At 42.4% G+C, this 21619-nt stretch overlaps 2 protein-coding genes across 2 annotated transcripts; one reads left to right on the forward strand and one right to left on the reverse strand.

Moving 5' to 3' along the window:
* Positions 1-2434: 2434 nt before the first annotated feature.
* LOC142520186 (uncharacterized) lies at positions 2435-13117 on the reverse strand. Its single transcript, XM_075623188.1, has 4 exons — positions 12785-13117; positions 12590-12698; positions 12188-12486; positions 2435-3409 (listed from the first exon to the last, which is right to left on the reverse strand). Exons 1-4 carry the CDS (start codon positions 13115-13117, stop codon positions 2435-2437), a joined length of 1716 nt encoding a protein of 571 aa, XP_075479303.1.
* Positions 13118-21203: 8086 nt separating this feature from the next.
* LOC142520187 (uncharacterized) lies at positions 21204-21599 on the forward strand. The gene has a single exon (XM_075623189.1). It carries the CDS (start codon positions 21204-21206, stop codon positions 21597-21599), a length of 396 nt encoding a protein of 131 aa, XP_075479304.1.
* The last annotated feature ends 20 nt before the right edge of the window (positions 21600-21619 follow it).

The raw sequence follows: 21619 nt of genomic DNA on the forward strand, positions 1-21619 counted from the left end.
GCCCGAATCTAATCCTCCTCGAGGGAAATAAAGGCGTAGACGAAGGAACTTCCCGAGCAACCCAATCCACTTCTCCTCCTCCGACCCAACCTCTCACCGAACCCCTTCACTCCAGCCCGCAAGGAGTCCGAGGCAACCTTTTCTTGGAGGGAGCTTCTTCCACTGGAGTCAGGCTCCTGAAGAAGATGCTTCTTCCTTTTGAGGAGGCCTATTTGAAGGGTTCTCTTCCGACCCCAAAACTTTTTGAGGGATCTAACCGGATCCTTTTCGTAAGTTCTACTTTTTCTCTATTTTTTTTACTAACTCCTGCTGGACAGGGTGTTCAAATTCTGATCTCGGCTTATGAAGAGGTAGCCTTGGTGGCTACGAAGGAAGGTGGTCGAGCTCGGTCCACCCAAGAGATTTTTGAGCAAATTCAAGAGTAATATCCTGGGTTCGATCAGCTCATGAAGAAATGGTCACGGGCCTCCGTTCTGCTTTGGACACGACTAATCAGCAACTATCAGTGGCCCAGGTAGACCTGGCTAAAACCAGGGAGGACATTGATGACAGCCTCGCCCGGGAAAAAACATTATAGGGGCATATCTTTGCTTTGGAGTTAGAGAATCTTTCTTTGTCTGAGGAGATAGAGAACCAACATTCCCGGGCGGCTGCTGCTGAGATTGCCCTGGCGGCCTCTGAGTACTCTCAGGAAAAACGGCGAACTTTTTTTCTGCAGTCTCCTGAGTTCAAGACGGCAGTTGAGGATCGTGCTTACTCGTTCTTCCGAACAGGCTTTGACAAATGCCAAGAGAAATTTGAAGAGGCCGAGCTTCTCCCGGAGGACAGAGAATACTTTCCAAACTTTGATCGAGCCATATCATCCCTTACCAAGGAGGTTGAAAAAGAAAACCAGGAGGCTGAAGGATAGCCAGGTCCTAGTGAAATAGATTTAGAGTAGGTTTTAAATTTTTCTTTTCCGGTTCCTTTAATGTAATTTTGGCCTTCTGCCTTTTATTTAACAAAATATTCTTTCGCCTGTCTTTCCCTTTGTAGATATACTCCAGACTAAAAATTATCCTGAACTTAAATGAGAATTTAAAAATACTTTAAATCCTGATAATAACTGAGTTTCTTTTTTCCATATAATGTCAAATCCTTAGAAATTTTTCCAAGTATTGGAGAATAACCGGAGTTTAATAGAATATCGGGGCCTCATGCCTCCCGGGTTTAAAAAATTACTAGGGCCTCATGCCTCCTGGGTAAGGTACGAATCTTTGGTCTTACTGGGTGATCGGATTACGGAGCCCTGGGTCCTTGGATTTCTTGGATAACCGAGTTACGGTTCCCTGGACTTATTGGATAGCCGATGTAAAGAGCCCATGGCCAGGGGGACTTGTTGGATAGCTAGGGTACGGGTCCCTGGGCTTTTTGGATAGCCGAGGTACGGTGCCTCGGACCAGGGTACGGGTCCATGGATTGCTTGGATAACCGGGGTATGAAGCTGGCCCCTGGAATTTTTAGAAATCCGGGGTACGGAGCCTCAGGCCAGGGTACGGATCCCTGGAATTGTTGGAAAGCCGGGGTACGGAGCCTCTGGCCAGGGTACATATCCATTGACTTATGCTATAACTTTCTGAATAATTCTCTCATTTTATTGGACTATAGATACCAGTACAACATTTTATCAAGCATAATACTTCTTTAAATCAAAAACATTCCAAGGCCTTTTAAGAGAGCGTCCATGAGCATCTTCTAAGTAGAAAGTTCGCTAACTTTTCGAATGATTTTGAAGAAACCCTCCCAGCGAGCTTCTAATTTCCGACATCCCTTGCGAGATTCACTTTCTTCATTTGTCTTTTCCTTGCTGTTGAGTTTTTATAGCCTGCACAATAATTCTGTTTGTCACCTCAGTCTGCCCATTTTCTTGGGGGTAGGCAACTGAGGTGAAAGACTGAGTGATCTTCATTTCTTGGCACCGGGATGTTATCTTTTTTCCTTGAAATTACCTTCCATTGTCTGAGATTAATCTTCTAGAAATCCAAAAAACGACACACAATTTTTCCATAGAAATCTTAACAAATATTCCTCAATAAGTTTAACCAAAGGCTCGGCCTCCACCCATTTAGCTCGAGCTACTGGGAAAGGACCAACAATATCCATGCCCCATTGATCGAAAGGACATGATGCCCAAATAGGTTTCATCAGAGTGGTCGAGCTGTGCTAAAATTGGAATGATGCTGACATCCTTCACATGCTCGAACCACTCGGGAAGAGTCTTAGCTTATGCTGGGCCACCATAATCCAGTCAACATTGCTTTTCGAGCCAACGCCGTTCCCCCGAGATGCTCCCCACAACATCCCTCATGTATTTTCCGGAGGACATAATCTACTTTTTCCTTGGCCAAACATTTTAACAAAGGCCTTGGTATGATCTCCTGTACAAAATATTATTCTAACGAACAAACCTGGGAGCTTTTTTTCTGATTTTCCGGGATTGGGTGTGGTCTTCAGGTAATTTTTCATGGGTTATGAATTCCATCAGAGGTGTCATCCATGAATCTTCTGGGGTTGGCGGTACATCTTCATCGGTAGAGAGAATCAGCTGGGTGAAATGTAATACCTCCTGGGTACTGACATCTGACAAGGAAGCAGCGATCTTTGCTAGGGCGTCTGCTTCACTATTCTTGTCTCGAGGTATCTGTTCAATGCTCCGATCAACTAGGGATGTTGCCAGGGTTACGATGAGTTTCAAATATCTGAGTATCTTTTCATCCTTTGTTTCATAGTCTCGAGGTATCTGTTCAATGCTCCAATCCCGGGCGGCTTGTATATCAGCGATGACAGCCTCATATTCTGCTTCACTGTTGGTGACCTGGGAATCGATTCTTAAAGTAAAGTTAATTTTTTCTCCTGAGGGTGCTATCAACACCACCTCGACTCCACATCCAGCCAGACTTGCTGCTCCATCCATGAAAACTCTCCAAACTTCTTCTACACTCGTCTGAATCATTTCAAAAAGAAAATCCGACAGGGCTTGTGCTTTAATGGCAACCCGGGGCTTGTACTCAATATCGTACTCCGCTTGCTCCACTGTCCACTTTATCATCCTCCCTGAGATCTCAGGGTGAGTCATGATCCTCCCCAGAGGGCTGTTGGTGAGAACAACGATTGGACGAGAGAGAAAAAAGGGCTTCAACTTTTGAACAGTCATTACTAAGGCTAGAGCTATTTTCTCTACCTCACTGTATCTGAGTTCAGCTCCTCTGAGAGCGTGGCTGACATAATATACAGGCTTCTGGCCGGAGTCCTCCTCTCGGATAAGCACAGAACTGACAGCGTACTCGGTGGTGGATAAGTAAAAAATAATTTCTCCCCGGGCTAGGGCTTTAACAAAATTGGAAGCTCTGCTAGATGATTCTCGAGATCCCTGAATGCTTGTTCGTACTTTACATCGCAGCCAAATTTTTTAGCCTTCCGCATGAGGTGAAAGAAAGGGTAACTCCTGTGAGCAGACCAGGAGATGAATCGGGAAAGAGCGGCAATTCTCCTAGTTAACTTTTGTACCTCCTAGATAGATCGAGGGGAGGGCATATCGAGTACCAAATTGATTTTTTCTGAGTTAACTTCAATTCCACAATATGTAACTTGGAAACCCAAAAATTTACCACGTTTTACCCCGAAGATACATTTGGCCGGGTTGAGCTTAATCCCATACTGTAGAATTGTGGGGCCCTTAGCTCCTAATCGTTATTACAATGCAATCTGATTAGGGTTAACTAATTACAGCGGAAAACGAGTTTAAATTTTCTTTACAATGAGCCCAAATCATTTTATTTGAATACTAAAAATAGTATTTCATCTCAAATCATAAAACACGCCCACACGTAATCAAAGCCAATCACATACAAACAACTCATATCCTCGGGACATGCCCCGTTATATAGATACATATACATATATACTGGGAACAAGACATAAACATAAAACCTCAGCCCAAGCTGTGGCTCTCTCCAGAAGTACCCTCTCCGGTCTCCTGATATCCTGGAGTACCTGCCATTGTCCACACACAAAGACAACAACAGCCCCCCTTGGGGGTGAGCAAAGCTCCGTATGGAACAAACAATCATATATATCACAAGTATCTAAACAATGATATATGGTATGCAATGCATGTATGTCGTGGAGGTATCAGGTCAAATGCACATCCACTGAGCACATGTCAGAATCAATCAAATCGCTATCAAATCAATGCTCGAGCTGGCACACCGGCCAATATGGGATACTCGTATGATAGCGTCGGCAAAGCGCCATCAAATCCCAAATCTCATATCCAATCATATGGGGCCACAATTGTCGATGCTTTACGGGTCATATAATACCGGCGTAGCGATTGTGTTCACAAACCCCGGAATCCAATCAAATCATATCAGGGTATCCAAGGATCATAGCTCAACGTGCATGTCATGTATCGATGTATGCATAAAATGATGTGTGTTAACAAAACATTTATTTTATACACCGATATCTCAATCTCAATGTCATGTATGCCACATCAATCGACAAATAAGGCATATAGACACATAATCTCATTCCAATACATCAAATCAATCCGACATATATCATATAATACAGATACCTGTCGTATGTTACCCGGTCGCAACATACCTCAATTCTTCGTTTCCAGTTGATGTAGCCTGAAGATATTGATATTACACTTTATCTACATCAATAACATACTCATTCCAATTAATAATATACTCCAAAATCATTAATATGAGTTTCAAATATCATGTGAAACTTCAAAAATTCATATCAAATCAAATTCATATCATAATTCAATTCCGACTTCGAATACAAGTTTCTTGTCGGTTATTCTACTACATATCAGAAATTCAACTTCAAATACAGGCTATTCCAGCACTTTGATATTTAGAGCTGCTGGAACTAAAAGAAAATTACCTCAGTCAGAAGCCCTCGACGCGACAATCACAAATATATAATTTGTTTCGCGTTTAGACAGCATTTCGAAGTCGATTCGGACGAAAGAAATTCGAATTCCCTCGTATTCTCTCGAAGCCTCTGAAATGAAATGAAGAAAACGAACGGCAAGAATTGTTCTTATCTTCCCACCGCTCTCGCGCTCGGGCGGTAGAATTCTCGCGCCCGAGCGCGGGACATTCTGCCCCGAGTGTGAGTTGTGCCGCGCTCGGGCGGTCAAATATTACCGCTCGGGCGCGGAGTGTTCTGCCCGAACACAAATTTTACATACCCTGGCGCTCGGGCGGTCATTTTCTACCGCAAGGGCGCCACCGCCCGGGCGCCACACGTTCTGTACAAATATAAATTTTTGTACTATATTGGCGTCCAGCTTTTCCACTCGAGCTCTTACAACGTCAATTCATATTCAATATTCATTTTCTCAATTTCATTGTCATGATATACATCATATACATAATCACATGACAATTTCATAATTATCGATAATCAACATGGGATTTACGATAATACGATACACGGTCCTTACATTTCTCCCCCTCTTAAAAGATTTCGTCCTCGAAATCTTAAACATCTCTATATACATAACATTGGCAAACATATATATGTCACCAATTATAGTACATATCAAAACTAAAATCAGTAAACGGATTAGAATACATTGAATACAATGGAACATGTGGAATAGAATCAAATAAGTGCGGATATGATTCTCGCATCTTGCTCTCCAATTCCCACGTCGACTCTTCCACACCATGTCGTGTCCATTGTACTCGAACCAACGGAATCGATTTATTTCGCAATATCTTTTCCTTTCGATCCATAATGCGAACAAGTTGTTCAACATAGGAAAGAGAAGGATCCAGTTCAACCTCATCAGGTGCAAGTACATGTGATGGATCGGGTTCATATTTCCTCAACATAGAAACATGAAACACATCATGAATAGCAGATAGAGCTGGTGGCAATGCCAATCGATACGCAAGATCACCAACTCGATCCAGAATCTCGTATAGACCAACATAACGAGGAGATAATTTTCCTCGCATGCCAAATCGAACAGTGCCTCTAAAGGGAGATATTTTCAAAAACACTTTGTCACTTTTCTTGAATTCCAAGGGTTGTCTTCGTTTATTCGCATAACTCGTTTGACGATCCTGAGCAGCTTTCATCCGCTGCCGAATCAACTGAACCTTATCGTTCATTTCCTGTATCATTTCAGGTCCAGTCAATTGTCTCTCACCAATCTCATCCTAGAATAACGGTGATCTACATCGTCTCCCATATAGAGCTTCAAACGGTGCCATACCGATACTCGTCTGAAAGCTATTATTATAAGAAAATTCAACCAATTGTAAGACATCCTGCCATCCCATTCTGAAGTCCATCACAATAGCACACAACATATCCTCTAAAGTTTGAATCGTACGCTCAGTCTGGACATCAGTTTGAGGATGATAAGCAGTACTCATAGCCAAACGCGTACCCATCGCCTCCTGAAAACTACCTCAGAATTTAGAAGCAAATCTGGGATCACGATCAAATACAATCGAGACTGGCACACCATGCAGTCTCACAACATTCTCAATGTATAAACGGGACATTCTCTTTTAAGGATAAGTCCGTTCATACGGAATAAAATGCGCAGATTTCGAAAGCCGATCAATAATCACCCAAATAGCATCACAGCCTTTGGGCGAGCGAGGTAAATGAGTCACAAAATCCATAGCAATATGTTCCCAATTCCATTTCGGGATTTCAAGACTATGGAGCAATCCTCCCGGTTTCATTCTCTCGGCTTTTACTTGCTGGCAGACAAGACATTTCGAAATAAACTCAGCAATGTCCTTCTTCATACGTTTCCACCAGAATTGAGGTCTCAATGTCAAATACATCTTCCGACCTCCAGGGTGAATACTGTATTTGCTACAATGTGCTGCTCGAAGAAGGGCAGATTTCAACTCAGAGTCGTCAGGAACTACCAGCCGACCATTAAGTCGTAGAGAACCATCAGAAGAAATTTGAAATCCAAACTGATGTCCTGCAGATACAAGTTCTTTCGACTTTTGGATCTGAGCATCGCTTCGTTGGGCCTTTCGTATTTTCGATATCAAGTTCGGCTCAATTTGCAATGCTGAAACAGTGACAGAATTCCAATTCGAGTGAAAAGTCCAACCAGAAGTACATATATCCTCGTGTACTTTGGCTACCGAAACAGAAGCTAAAATAGAATCATAAACTTTCCAGCTCAGGGCATCCGCAGTAACATTCACCGATCCAGGGTGATATTGAATCTCACAATCAAAATCCTTCAGGAAATCCATCCACCTGCGTTGCCTCATATTCAAATCGGATTGAGAGAAGAGATATTTCAGACTCTTATGGTCCGAATAGATAACAAAATTTTCTCCGTACAAGTAATGACGCCAAATTTTCAAAGCAAACACAATGGCAGCCAATTTGAGATCATGAACCAGATAACGTGTTTCATGAGATTTCAATTGACGAGACGCATAAGCAACCACTTTGCCGTGTTGCATCAGAACACAGCCCAAACCTTTACCAGACGCATCTCTACACACCACAAATCCTCCGGTACCTGAGGGAATAGTAAGCACAGGTGCTGTGGTCAATCTCGTCTTCAATTCGAGAAAGCTAGCTTCACATTCATCTGACCAAATGAATCGCTTATTCTTCTGTGTCAGTTGAGTAACAGGTTTAGCTATTTTCGAAAATCCCTCGATAAAACGTCGATAATATCCCGCTAAACCCATGAAGCTACGGATCTCAGGAACATTCATAGGTCTTGGCCAATTCAATACAGCTTCGACCTTTGCAGGATCAACAGATATGCCATGTATCGAAATGACGTGGCCCAGAAATACCACTTTGTCCATCCAGAATTCACATTTGGACAATTTAGCATACAAATGACTAGTACGAAGAGTTTGAAGTACCAGTCTCATATGTTCAGCATGCTCCTTTTTCGATTTCGAATATACCAGAATATCATCAATAAACACAATAACGAATCGGTCAAGATAATCTCGGAAGACACGATTAATTAAATCCATAAAAATAGCAGGAGCATTCGTGAGACCAAAAGGCATAACCAAGAATTCATAGTGCCCATACCTCGTACGAAAAGCAGTTTTGGGCACATCTTCGCCTCGAACTCGTACTTGATGATACCCAGAACGAAGATCAATCTTCGAGTATACAGAAGTACCCTGAAGCTGATCAAATAAATCATCAATACGAGGAAGTGAGTACTTGTTTTTCACAGTAGCCCGATTCAGTTGCCTATAATCGATACACATTCGCATAGTACCATCTTTCTTTCGAACAAATAAAACTGGAGCTCCTGAAGGCGATACACTCGATCGAATATACCCCTTATCGAGAAGATCCTGCAATTGTTCTTTCAATTCCAAAGGTGCCATGCGACAGGGAGCTTTAGAAATAGGCGCAGTCCCCGGCACAAGATCAATACTAAACTCAACTTCTCGATGAGGAGGAAAATCAAGAATCTCATCGGGAAATACATCCGGGAATTATTTCGCAACTGGAATCTCAGATAAAGAAGACTCCTTCGAAATATCAATAGCGTAGATAAGATAACCCTCATCTCCGCTAGTCAACAATCGAGACATTTCCAAGGAAGATACCAATGGAATTTTGGCTTGGGAACCCTTGCCATTAAAATTCCACTTGGGTCCATCAATCGGTCGAAATCGAACCACCCCATGACAACAATCAACAGTAGCTCGATTTGTCGTCAAGATATCCATGCCAACAATACAATCAAAGTCGTGCATTGGGAGGACAATCAAATTCAGAAATACCACATTATCCTCATATATCAATACACAATTATGCACAACTCTTTCAGACAAAATAATCTTCTCTACTGGCGTGGTTATTGACAAAGTATCATACAACGGGGTACACTCAATATCGTGAGATGCAACAAATGCATGAGATATGAATGAATGAGATGCTCCTGTATCAAATAAAACACGTGCAGGATAATCGCAAAGCGTGCAAATACCTGCAATCACGCCTCCAGGAGCTTCTCTCGCCTGATCCTCAGTCATGGCGTACACTCTAACTTGGGGAGGAACTTGGACACTCTAACCACCCAGTCCTCGATATCGTGGGACACTCGACTGCCGAAAAGATGGAACAGGAATAGCAGGTCTCATCATAGTACTAGGGCCACCTCTAAATCCTGGCTGGGGTTGAGCAGAAGTCGTACCCCTGTTCGGACATACTCGAGAGAAATGACCTTCCTGCCCACATTGATAACAAGTACCAAACATACCTCGACACTGCTCGATAGTATGTTTACCTCCACAATGACTACAGTAGGGAGCAATCACAGGACTCCCTCGCCGTGATCCACTCGAACTCGAAGAAGACGAAGAAACAGAGCCAATCTTCTTGAACTTCTTACCCCTCGGCCGCAAAGTAGGCTGCTGAGCTGACACCGGAGGTGGAGGAGTATACTGTGGACCTCCTTTCCTAAGTCCAGCCTCGGCTGCCTTGGCTCGTTCAACTGCCTCTGCGTAGCTGGTAGGCAATCCAGAAACAACATAAGTATATAAAGCAGGATGTAATCCATTTACAAACCTGTTATATTTTGCCCTCGCATTCCCAGCTACGTGAGGTGCATACTTCAACAGAGTAGAAAATTTCGAAGCATATTCTGCAACAGTCATCGTTCCCTGCTGCAGACTATTGAATTCATTCTCCTGAGCAGTATAATAAGAAGGAGGGGAATACTGCTCCAAAAACTGGGCCTTGAAGACATCCCAAGTGACTTCAATCCCGTCCTCTTTCAATCCAATCTTAGCGGCTTCCCACCAAAATTTAGCTCGGTCTTTCAACTGATACAAAGCAAGTTTCAGTCTCCGAGCCTTGGAATACTCAACAATATTAAACAAGTGCTCGATATCCTTCTGCCAGGCCTCAGCTCTTTCAGCACTCTCAGTGCCAAAGAATCTCGGTGGTTTCAGATCCTGGAATCGAGCCATCACAACAGCCATGGACAACCCTTCAAATTGTCCAACTATCCTCTGAGTACTGCTACTCGCAGTCTCATTTGTGTGATCCATCTACAAATCAAATGATGAATATCACAAATCAATATCAATCTCATAATCTCATCTTCTCATATAGTCAATCTCATCAAATATTTACTCAATTCAAATCAAGTAGGAGCAAGTAATACAAATAATTCAAACACAAGCGCACAATTCATTTGTGCCTATTCAAGTGTACACAAAACTCAATCGAGCATTCCCAGCCATGCTCTGATACCATCTAGTGTGGGGCCCTTAGCTCCTAATCGTTATTACAATGCAATCTGATTAAGGTTAACTAATTACAGCGGAAAACGAGTTTAAATTTTCTTTACAATGAGCCCAAATAATTTTATTTAAATACTAAAAATAGTATTTCATCTCAAATCATAAAACACGCCCACACGTAATCAAAGCCAATCACATATAAACAACTCATATCCTCGGGACATGCCCTGGTATATAGATACATATACATATATACTGGGAACAAGACATAAACATAAAACCTCAGCCCAAGCTGTGGCTCCCTCCAGAAGTACCCTCCCCGGTCTCCTAATATCCTGGAGTACCTGCCATTGTCCACACACAAAGACAACAACAGCCCCCCTTGGGGGTGAGCAAAGCTCCGTATGGAACAACCAATCATATATATCACAAGTATCTAAACAATGATATATGGTATGCAATGCATGTATGTCGTGGAGGTATCAGGTCAAATGCCCATCCACTGAGCACATGTCAGAATCAATCGAATCGCTATCAAATCAATGCTCGAGCTGGCACACCGGCCAATATGGGATACTCGTATGATAGCGTCGGCAAAGCGCCATCAAATCCCAAATCTCATATCCAATCATATAGGGCCACAATTGTCTATGCTTTACGGGTCATATAATACCGGCGTAGCGATTGTGTTCACAAACCCCGGAATCCAATCAAATCATATCAGGGTATCCAAGGATCATAGCTCAACGTGCATGTCATGTATCGATGTATGCATAAAATGATGTGTGTTAACAAAACATTTATTTTATACACCGATATCTCAATCTCAATGTCATGTATGCCACATCAATCGACAAATAAGGCATATAGACACATAATCCCATTCCAATCAATCAAATCAATCCGACATATATCATATAATACAGATACCTGTCGTATGTTACCCGGTTGCAACATACCTCAATTCTTCGTTTCCAGTTGATGTAGCCTGAAGATATTGATATTACACTTTATCTACATCAATAACATACTCATTCCAATCAATAACATACTCCAAAATCATTAATATGAGTTTCAAATAACATTTGAAACTTCAAAAATTCATATCAAATCAAATTCATATAATAATTCAATTCCGACTTCGAATACAAGTTTCTTGTCGGTTATTCTACTACATATCAGAAATTCAACTTCAAATACAGGCTATTCCAGCACTTTGATATTTAGAGCTGTTGGAACTAGAAGAAAATTACCTCAGTCAGAAGCCCTCGACGCGACAATCACAAATATATAATTTGTTTCGCGTTTAGACAGCGTTTCGAAGTCGATTCGGACGAAAGAAATTCGAATTCCCTCGTATTCTCTCGAAGCCTCTGAAATGAAATGAAGAAAACGAATGGCAAGAATTGTTCTTATCTTCCCACCGCTCTCGCGCTCGGGCGGTAGAATTCTCGCGCCCGAGCGCTGGACATTCTGCCCCGAGTGTGAGTTGTGCCGCGCTCGGACGGTCAAATATTACCGCTCGGGCGCAGAGTGTTCTGCCCGAACACAAATTTTACATACCCTGGCGCTCGGGCGGTCATTTTCTACCGCCCGGGCGCCACACGTTCTGTACAAATATAAATTTTTGTACTATATTGGCGTCCGACTTTTCCACTCGAGCTCTTACAACGTCAATTCATATTCAATATTCATTTTCTCAATTTCATTGTCATGATATACATCATATACATAATCACATGACAATTTCATAATTATCGATAATCAACATGGGATTTACGATAATATGATACACGGTCCTTACAAGAATCATAGCAAATGTCTCTTCCAAGTCGGGAATAAAATAGGAAATCTTCCAGGACTTAGCCAGGATGTCATCTACATAAACTTCAATGTACCTGCCTAACTACTTCATGAAGATTTGGGTTCATTAGGCGCTGATATGTTGCTCCGGTATTTTTCAATCTGAAAGGCATGAACACATAGCAAAATGTGCCTCTAGACGTAATAAAACTGGCTTTGTCTTTATCCGCCTTGGCCAGGGAGATTTGGTGGTACCCCTGATCGGATTCCATAAAACTGAGAAACTCGAAACCTAAAGTGGAATCCACCAGCTGATCGATCCGGGGAAGAGGATAACAATCCTTGGGAGAAGCTTTATTGAGATCTCTGAAATCCACGCACATTCTCCATTTTCCTGAAGTTTTGGGAACCAGTACCACATTCGAGAGACATGTAGGTAATTGTACCTCTCGAATGTTCCCGGCTTGCAAAAGTTCCCGAAATTGTGAGTCAATCACCTTGTCTTTTTCCGGACCAAAGTGCCTCTTTTTCTGCTTCATAGGTCGGGCTTCTGGGGATGGTGGTCAACCTATGTTCGGCTACCAGAGGTGAAATTCCGGCCAGTTCCTGTTATGAAAAATCAAAAACATTAATTTAGCTTTTAAAGAGTTCAATAGACTATGTCGAGTGGATAAGTTAAGGTCTCGGGCCACCCAGATTTCCTTTCCTGGCATGATCTCCACAGTTTCTTGCTCTTCTGCCGTAACAAAATGTACTCCCCCCTTCTCCAACTTCTCCCCCTCCTCCCGGGCCCTATTATTCCCTTTCTCTTCCCATCTCGCCTTCTTCTGATTCACTCTGACCGTCTCCCCATAGCACTTTCGAGAAGATGGTTGATCTCCCCTTACTTCTCCAACTTGATTTCTGACTGAGAATTTGATCTTTTGATGGTAAGTGGAGGCTATTACTTTCAATTCATTCATAACTGACCGACCCAAGATAATATTGTACGATGACAGTGCATCCACAATTGTGAAAGTAGTCATAACAGTTTCGTAGTTCCCTCGTGCTCAAGGTTAATGGAAAAATTACTTCTCCTTCTGGGTACATGGAATGACCAGCAAAACCAAAAAAGGCTGTTTCTACTGACTCCAACTAGTGCCCTGTAAATCCATCTGCATCAAGGCTTCCATGAATATGACATTAACAGAGCTGCCCGAATCTACAAAGACTCTCATTACGTCATAGTTAGCAACGCGAGGCTGGATCACCATAGCGTCATTATGGGGAAGGCTGACTCATCGGAGATCATCCGCGTCAAAACTGATGGTCAGTTTACTCCTTCTACTTCCAAACAATCTCTATGGCGGATTACAATCACCATCCATGGAACCACCAGAAATCATTTTTATTACACCTATGGCAGGAGATGAGGCCTTCTTCCGTTCTGGCTCCTGGTTTCTTCTTCCATTTGAGGCATCTTGCTAACCAACATGTGAGCTAGGCCCTGGATGTTGAGACCAGGGTGGCAACCTCATTCTTCTGTTTGATGGGTTGTACTATTGTTCGGATGTGCGAGATTATTCCTTTTTCAATATTCGAAACTCACTTGTATCTTGAGAACATGCTTTGTGGAGGGTGATGTATCCCTTCTTCTCGGACCTAGAAAATTTTGAATTAGGATTTGGATCCCGTGATTTATTCGAGCTACAATCCTGGACATCCCTGTCCCGGGCAACCTTCAAAGTCACATGATGGAATATGCCCTACATTTACCCTCTTATAAGCTCTCTCCTCGAGTCTCACCACCCGATCAACTCTCTCTCTTTTCAAAGCATCTCGCTTCTGCTTCTGAGCTTCTTCCATGTTAATATACTTTCTGCTCGGGCCTGAAGATCCTCAAAGTCCTCGGGCCGCTTTTTGTTTAATGACCGAAAAAACTCCCCCTCCCGTAGTCCCTGTGTGAATGCAGTGTTTTTGTCTTAGGGGCGCAGGAGGGGACATCCAAAGCTACTCGATTGAATCTCATGATGTATGCCTTAGAGTTTCTTCAGGGCTCTACTTTACCTCGAATAGATTGAAAGTGGTTCTCTTGTACTTCTTGTTGCTACTAAATTGGTGTAAGAATAATTTCTTGAAATCCTCGAAAGACCGAATGCTCCGAAGGGACAGTCCTTCAAACCGTCTCTGGGCCGAATCGACCAGAGTAGTCAAGAACACCTTGCACTTGATCCTGTCCTCGTAACAGTGCAACATAGTCATATTCTCTAACCGGGCGAGGTGTTCTTCCGGGTCAAAACGCCTGTCATAGTCTTTCATCTTTACAGATTTGAAATGCCCTGTTAGAGGCTCTCGGATGATGACGTCAGAAAAAAAAAAAAGCATCTCTTAGCCATCACCCGAGTGCTGTCTCGAGCCCCAACTTGCCCCTCCAAGACCTTCACTTTCCTCCTTAACTCTTCCACTTCTTCCGCTACAGTAGGGGATTTAGAACCAGCACTCGACTCCCTTTCCTCCGTTCCTCAATTTTCTTTTCCCCCTCGCTAACGTGTCTGCTCACGTTCGGGCTGGGTAGAATAATGGGAAGGGGCCTTCTTTTCCAATGGCCTTCTTGACAGCGTCGGATATAATCCGGGCCAATTCTTCAGGTGACAAGGTAAAAGTAGGCTGAGGACCAATGAGTAGATGACCACCTTATTTCCATTCTACAAATGCATGCAGTTAAAAAATTATATGGTTTGGCTATAGCATGCACCCAATAATCAAGGTAAATATGTAACTGCATGCATTTGTAGAATGGAAATAAAAATTAATTATTACAACAAATCAATCCATCTTATATATGCATTACTCGATATTGTCTCTAAACTACACTATAATCTAAAAATAAAGAGAAAAATGACAAAAATCGATTCACTTAGAATCGAATTACAATCTTGATAAACAAAATAAATATGCCTAGAAGTATTAGTTACTATTAGCTCAATAAGCAAATTATTAGATTATTAATAGGGTTGTGTTTAGTGATTTGGTGACCCCAATGGAAAGTACCTTCAAATTTCACCATGAGCTGCCTCTTGAAATGTTAGTGTTCCTCATTTAGTCTCATTCATACAACAACACATGGATGCGCAGACGAGTAATATACAACCATCTTTACGTTTTCGGAGTAATATTGCATATATGTACCTCAAGTGTTTGGTGTAGGTACACGAGTTTATCTCGAAATCGTGAGTCCAAGTTCGAATCCGAGTCTTGAGCATTATGTCGCATGGCTCACTATCGGCCGTCCGTTATCAATATTATGTCAATATGGCGATTGGTGACAATCAGTTTGCATGTGTGATACATTTCTTTGCATAGCATTGTACATCGAAACATGCATGTGGGACGCCCTAACGACCTAGATGCTGGCCGAGCACCGCACGCGAACACCTGAACAAATGATCACTTGGATACTTCCTTACCTTTTCTGTTGCCCAAAACATGGTATTGGCTGCCTAGTGTGCCAATGGCCTAGAACCTAGAGTGTTAGGGTAGATAGCCCTATTATAATCCATTTTATTTTTTGGTTCCAGTCTTATGTGAGGGCTTCATTTATCATCTTATGTACACAATGACATCATACCACTAAAGTTTGTCGTTTTATTAGAAATTATAAATGTCATTAACGGTTCAATTAACATATTTCAAAAACAAAATTATCTAATCTTTACGTTTCGATTGTTGTCATAATATGGAAGATTATTGGTGGCCATGCACCAATCCCTCATCCAATGCATGATTGCACTAATTTGCATTAACTCATGGGAATCAAAACATGTAATCTTGGAATTAATACCGATAGTTAGATAAAATGTAAAAAAATAATTGATTCACATGGAGCATAACACTCTTCTTAATAAAATAAATAACTACGAACAAGAATAATAATTATTAATAGTTCCATAAGAACATGATTTTAGACACCCCAAGGATAAAAATTTCATATTTCTTTATGAGGAGCCTCTGGTTGACTGCTCAACAACCGTTTTCCTCCCGGACGGCAACGCTCATTCGGATTGCAACCTCGATGGTATTCGTTTGCAGGGTTCGGAGGTGTGTTTTGTTTTGGAATCCTATTGGCACCCAAATCAGGATACTTAATCACGTTGCATTCTCCGAATTTGAAAGACACCAGCAACAATGAGACACAAGCAAAAGCCAGAATCCTTAGGTTTGCCATCTTTTCTCCCTCTACTTGTATATTCAATAATGAGGGTTTTCTATTTTTTTAAAAAAATAAATTATTATTGTAGTTGTTTTGTATAATTTTGTTTTTTTACTAGTCCTATTTATAAGTTTAATGATCAGTTTTGTTTGCGAACCAAGTTAAACTGAATTTATCTACCTCTTATTACTTATGGATTAAAATGAAAGTTGATGATTACCGTTGAATGATTTTTTATGGATTGAGTCCTAGCTTGAGACATAAGAAAATAATTTTTTTGTGTCCACTGAATTGTTCAATTTTTTATTTATTATATTAATTTATCAAACTTTGGTTTAGGTGCACTAAATTTTAATTTTCATCTATTTTGGTCCAATTATTAACACCCCAGATTTGAAAACTGTCTATACTTTATCAATACGGGTCTTTTCAACGTGTTTATATCCTTACTCACACACACCCTGAGAAACATCCCAATAGATCACCTATCCCAGAATTGATCAAAGTAAATCATTCTTAACTTTTGATTTTTTAAGTGATAATATTCCTTAAAGAAGGTGAACCTTGTTTAAATGAGTATTATCTATCAATATTTTATGTCTCTCATTCTGATATGAAAATGGTTCAATCATGCTCCTTGTTGCCTAGTCTTTTGTGGGGTTTCCGTATTTCAGGTATTAACCACCCATATCGTGGTCATGTACCACCCTGATCCCCTAGAAAATTGGCTCCGGGTGTAACATGTCCACCAGCTTTCGCATGATCCTCGAACCACACCGGGTATCACATGCCCACCAGCTTCCGCTTAGTTCGTCTCTGAACCACACCGTGCTAGAAGATGACATGATTTGATCCCACTTAAACGTCCAAGATTTTACATTGAGCATTGATACCTCTATAAGAGTCCGGGTCATGGATGACCCGATATATTATATGGATAGTCCAAAACAGAGTATATGTGCAGGAGGATTTCTTTAGTAACCGGGCAGGTGAGTGCCCGGATTTCTCCCCGGGCTACCAAGAGCCCGGGCTCTCATGCAAGTTCCCGGAAACTTCTATCCGGGTTACCTCGAAAAGCACGCCACACTCGAGTGTATCGGTATGTGCTATCTTATCTGTCAGAACGACATGGGCTTGGCGTGTCAAAGAAGTCATCAGAAGCAGGATATGGGCAGCCGCCTTACCATACTTACAGAGGCTGGAATTTTCAACTCTCAAGCACTCATGTATGTTCACACATATACAAGCCATTTCACATTTTTTCTTTACCTGCTGACTTAAGTATCAGAGTGGATACGCCGGACAGTCTTCCGGCGCCCATTCACGAGTTCATCTCATTGTTTGCAGGTCACAATAAAAGACCAAGATCACATATATTCTTTTCCTTGCTCATTTTCGTTAAACATTATTACCTTTATCCGCTGTATTGCCCCGACTCTGCTCATCCAATTCATCCGGATAACATCATTGGCCCCGTCTGTGGGAAATTGAGCTTAAGACGTTCATATGGCTCCTACCAGAAGAACCAATCAAGATACTTCCCGGATTCCAGGAGATGAGACACTTATCTCAGGACATGGTGGTCCTCCACCTACGGGACCTCCACCTGTCATTACCTTGTACCTGGAAGAATTGGCTCGTATTATATCAGAGGCGGTGGAGAAGGCTGTAGCTCGGAAAGATCCTTCTCAGCATGCTATGCATTCGGGAAAAGATCGGGGAAGGGAGGAAGAAGTAGGGGAGGAAGAAAAAAAGGATGGAAGAGAGAGGATCTAGTGTCGGATCTAAGTCCCCGACTGTGGTGGAGAAGTTGAAAGAGTTGAGGCAGAAGATGAGGGTGTTGGAGGGACAGATGGAGGGTTGAAGTCATTCCCGGATAGTTATTAAGGGATGCCCGTTTTCTGAAGTGATTGTCCGAGAACCTCTTCCCGGAAACTTCAAGTCTGCCAAAGTTACAGATCATGATGGCAATGCAGACCCCGAGGAACATCTGGCCAGGTTCGAGAATATGGTCATGTTGCACTATTATCCTGACAGAATCAAGTGCAAAGTGTTTTTAACCACTCTGGTTGACTTGACGCATGGGTGGTTTGAGGGATTGGCCCCTCAGAGTATCAATTCTTTCTAAGACTTTCAGAAGGTGTTTTTACACCATTTTAGTAGCAGTAAGAGATACAAAAAGACTGCATTTAGTCTTTTTGAAGTTAAACAAAGCCCGGAGGAGAGTTTGAGCCCCGGAGACTAAAACAACTGCATTCACCCAGGGGTTGAGAGAGGGTGACTTTTTCCGGTCACTGACAAAAGAGACGCCGGGGGACTTTGAAGATTTGCTGGCCCGGACAGAAAAGTATATTAACATGGAAGAGGCGTAGAAGCAGAAGAGGGAGTCTGTGAAGAGAGAGGAGACCAGGTATCTAAACCCAAGGAGAAGGGGATAAGAAGGAGTAACCCGGGACATTTTTCTCATCATGTGCCATTGAAAATTATCCGGGACCGAGAGGTCCAAGAATGTTGTAGGGACTTGCCTCCATCTCAACAGTACACCAGGCCTCAAAAGAATTGGTTTTGCACCCTTCATAAGGTGTGTTATCACAACACGGAGGATTGTAAGACTCTCAAAAGAGATTATGTCCCACCTTCTGTCCAGGGACATAATACATCAAGTAAGAGGCCTAGGTTGCTACCTTGGGCAGCCCGAAAGCCAGGGCCCAGCGCCAAGGAAGATTCCCAAAGTGCCCCGAGGGGTAGAAGAGAGCCAGAGCCCGAGATGAAGAAATCCTCACCCCCTGTTTTGGGGGTGATTAAAATGATATCTGGAGGATCAACTGATGGTGATTCTAATCGGGCTCGTAATTCGAGGAGCAGAAGAGATTGTGTGGAAGTGGAAGCGGTGAGGAGGAATTAGGAAGTGACTATTTTTTGCCCGGAAGATTTGAAGGGTGTCAATATTACCCACAACGATGCCATGATAATTAAAGCCAGGGTAGCAAAATATGACATTATGAGGTTTTACGTGGACTCGGGCAGTTTTGTCAATGTTATTTTCAAAGAAGCCCTCATACAATGGATTTGCAGGGATATCATTTTGAAGCGGTGGACATAACACTTTTTGGCTTTGCTGGCCATGCTGTCTATCCAGAGAGAGAGATTTTCATGCCCTTAAATTTGGGCACCCGGGAGCTGAAAAAGATGGTGATGACAACTTTCACTATGATGGATTCCTCGTCATCGTATAATATCATCCTGGGGCGGCAAGCCATGAATGAGCTAAGGGCTGTAGCTTCCACCTACCACCAAAATATTAAATTCCCAGTGTGAAGTTAAATGAGGGAAGTCCGAGGAGATCAACCTTCTTCTCGGAAGTGTTATTTGAAGCGGTGCGGGTGGACCAGAAGAAAGCAAGGAAGAAGGAGAAGAAATTTAAGGGTTGTGAGGAGATGGATAGAGTGGTAGAGGAGGGAGAAGTACATTTTGTTGCAGAAGAAGAGCAGGAAGTGGTGGAGGTCAGGCCAGGCAAAGAGATCCGGGTGGCTCGAGACCTTGATTTCTCCACCCGGGTCAGTTTGATAAATTTTTAAAAAACTAATCTTAATGTTTTTTCCTGGTCCCAAAAGGAATTGATAGGGATTTCACCCCTGATAGCGGAGCATCACTTGAACATCCTCCCGAGATCGCAACCTGTGAAGCAAAAGAAGAGACACTTTGGTCCTGCAAAAGACAAAGTGATTGATGTACATGTAAAAGACTTGATGCAAGCCGACCACATTCGCAAAATACAGTTTCCTACTTGGCTCTCGAATGTGGTGCTGTTGCCATAATCCACTGAAAAGTGGAGGATGTGTGTGGACTTCAGGGATATCAACAAAACTTGTCCCAAGGACCATTACCCACTGCCCAGAATTGATCAGTTGGTATTCCACCTCTGGATATGAGCTGCTCAGTTTCATGGATGCTTACCAGGGGTATCATCAAATTCCCCTGCCAAAAATGATCAAGACAAGGCCAGCTTCATCACTTCGGGAGGCACATTTTGTTATATTGTCATGCTTTTCGGGTTGAAGAACGTTGGGGCCACCTATCAGCGTCTCATGAACAGAGTGTTTGAGAAGCAGTTGGGTAGAAATGTAGAAGTGTATGTGGATGATATCTTGGGCAAGTCAAAGGAGGTTACTAGTTTCATCTCTGACTTGGAAGAGACTTTTGCCACTCTTATGCAGTATGGGATAAAGTTTAACCCGGCCAAATGTATCTTCGGCGTGAAGAGTGGTAAATTTTTGGGTTTTGTAGTCACTGACCGGGGGATCGAGGTGAATCAAGAAAAAGTTAAGTCGGTACTAAACATGCCATCTCCTCGATCTGTTCAAGAAGTTCGGAAATTGACCGGGAGAAGTGCTTCTCTTTCCCGGTTCATATCTCGGTCAGCACATCGAAGTTATCTGTTTTTTCAGGTCCTCCGGAAGGCACAACAGTTTGGGTGGGATGAGAAGTGTGAACAGGCCTTCCGGGATCTTAAGAGCCATCTAGCAGAGCTTCCTGTCTTGGTAAAGCCAGAGCCCGGGGAGAAATTACATGTTTATCTATCTACTACAGAGCATGTTGTCAGCTCAGTATTGGTAAAAGAAGAAGGCTCTGATCAGAAGCCTGTCTATTATGTCAGTCATGCTCTGAGAGGCCCCGAGCTCCGTTACAGTGAAGTAGAAAAGATTGCTTGGGCTTTGATCATGATCACCCAGAAGCTGCGACCTTATTTTATGTCGCATCAAATTATTGTACTTACTAATACTCATCTTGGGAGGATAATGACTCATTCAGAAGTATCCGGGCGGATGATCAAGTGGACAGTGGAGTTGGGTGAGTATGACATTGAGTATAGGTCCCGAGTTGCCATCAAAGCATAGGCCTTGTCAGACTTCTTATCAGAAATGGTTCAACCTGATGAAGAGGAGATTTTGATAATATTTGTGGATAGGGCATCTAGCCTTTCAGGATGTGGGGTAATAGTAGTAATAATAGCTCCCCCGGGAGAGAAGTTTAAACTGGCACTAAGAATTTACTCCCGGGTAACTAACAATGAGGCAGAGTATGAGGCGGTTCTCGCCGGTATCCGAGCTGTCCGGGAAGTTGGAGCTTCTCGGATTATTTTGTACTCTGATTCACAGTTGATCACTCAACAGATAAAGGGAATTTATGAAGCTAAGGATGACATGATGCTTAAATATCTCAAGCTCATAAAAGCCCAGGCGGAAGTTTTTGTAGATTGGAGTATTGAGCAAATACCTCGGGAAGAAAATGAGGAAGCAGATGCTTTGGAAAAATAGCCGCCTCCTTATGAGAAGTC

The sequence above is a fragment of the Primulina tabacum genome, chromosome 12 (assembly GCF_025594145.1).
Source record: "Primulina tabacum isolate GXHZ01 chromosome 12, ASM2559414v2, whole genome shotgun sequence".
Classification (NCBI taxonomy): domain Eukaryota; kingdom Viridiplantae; phylum Streptophyta; class Magnoliopsida; order Lamiales; family Gesneriaceae; genus Primulina; species Primulina tabacum.

Coding starts and splice junctions, on each gene's coding strand:
- LOC142520186 (XM_075623188.1), bottom strand. CDS start 13,117: ATGACTACTTTCACAATTGTGGATGCACTGTCATCGTACAATATTATC. Junction 12,699..12,784: donor TGCCAGGAAAGGAAATCTGG/GTGGCCCGAGAC, acceptor TTTTCATAACAG/GAACTGGCCGGAATTTCACC. Junction 12,487..12,589: donor TTGGTCCGGAAAAAGACAAG/GTGATTGACTCA, acceptor CCAAAACTTCAG/GAAAATGGAGAATGTGCGTG.
- LOC142520187 (XM_075623189.1), top strand. CDS start 21,204: ATGGTTCAACCTGATGAAGAGGAGATTTTGATAATATTTGTGGATAGG.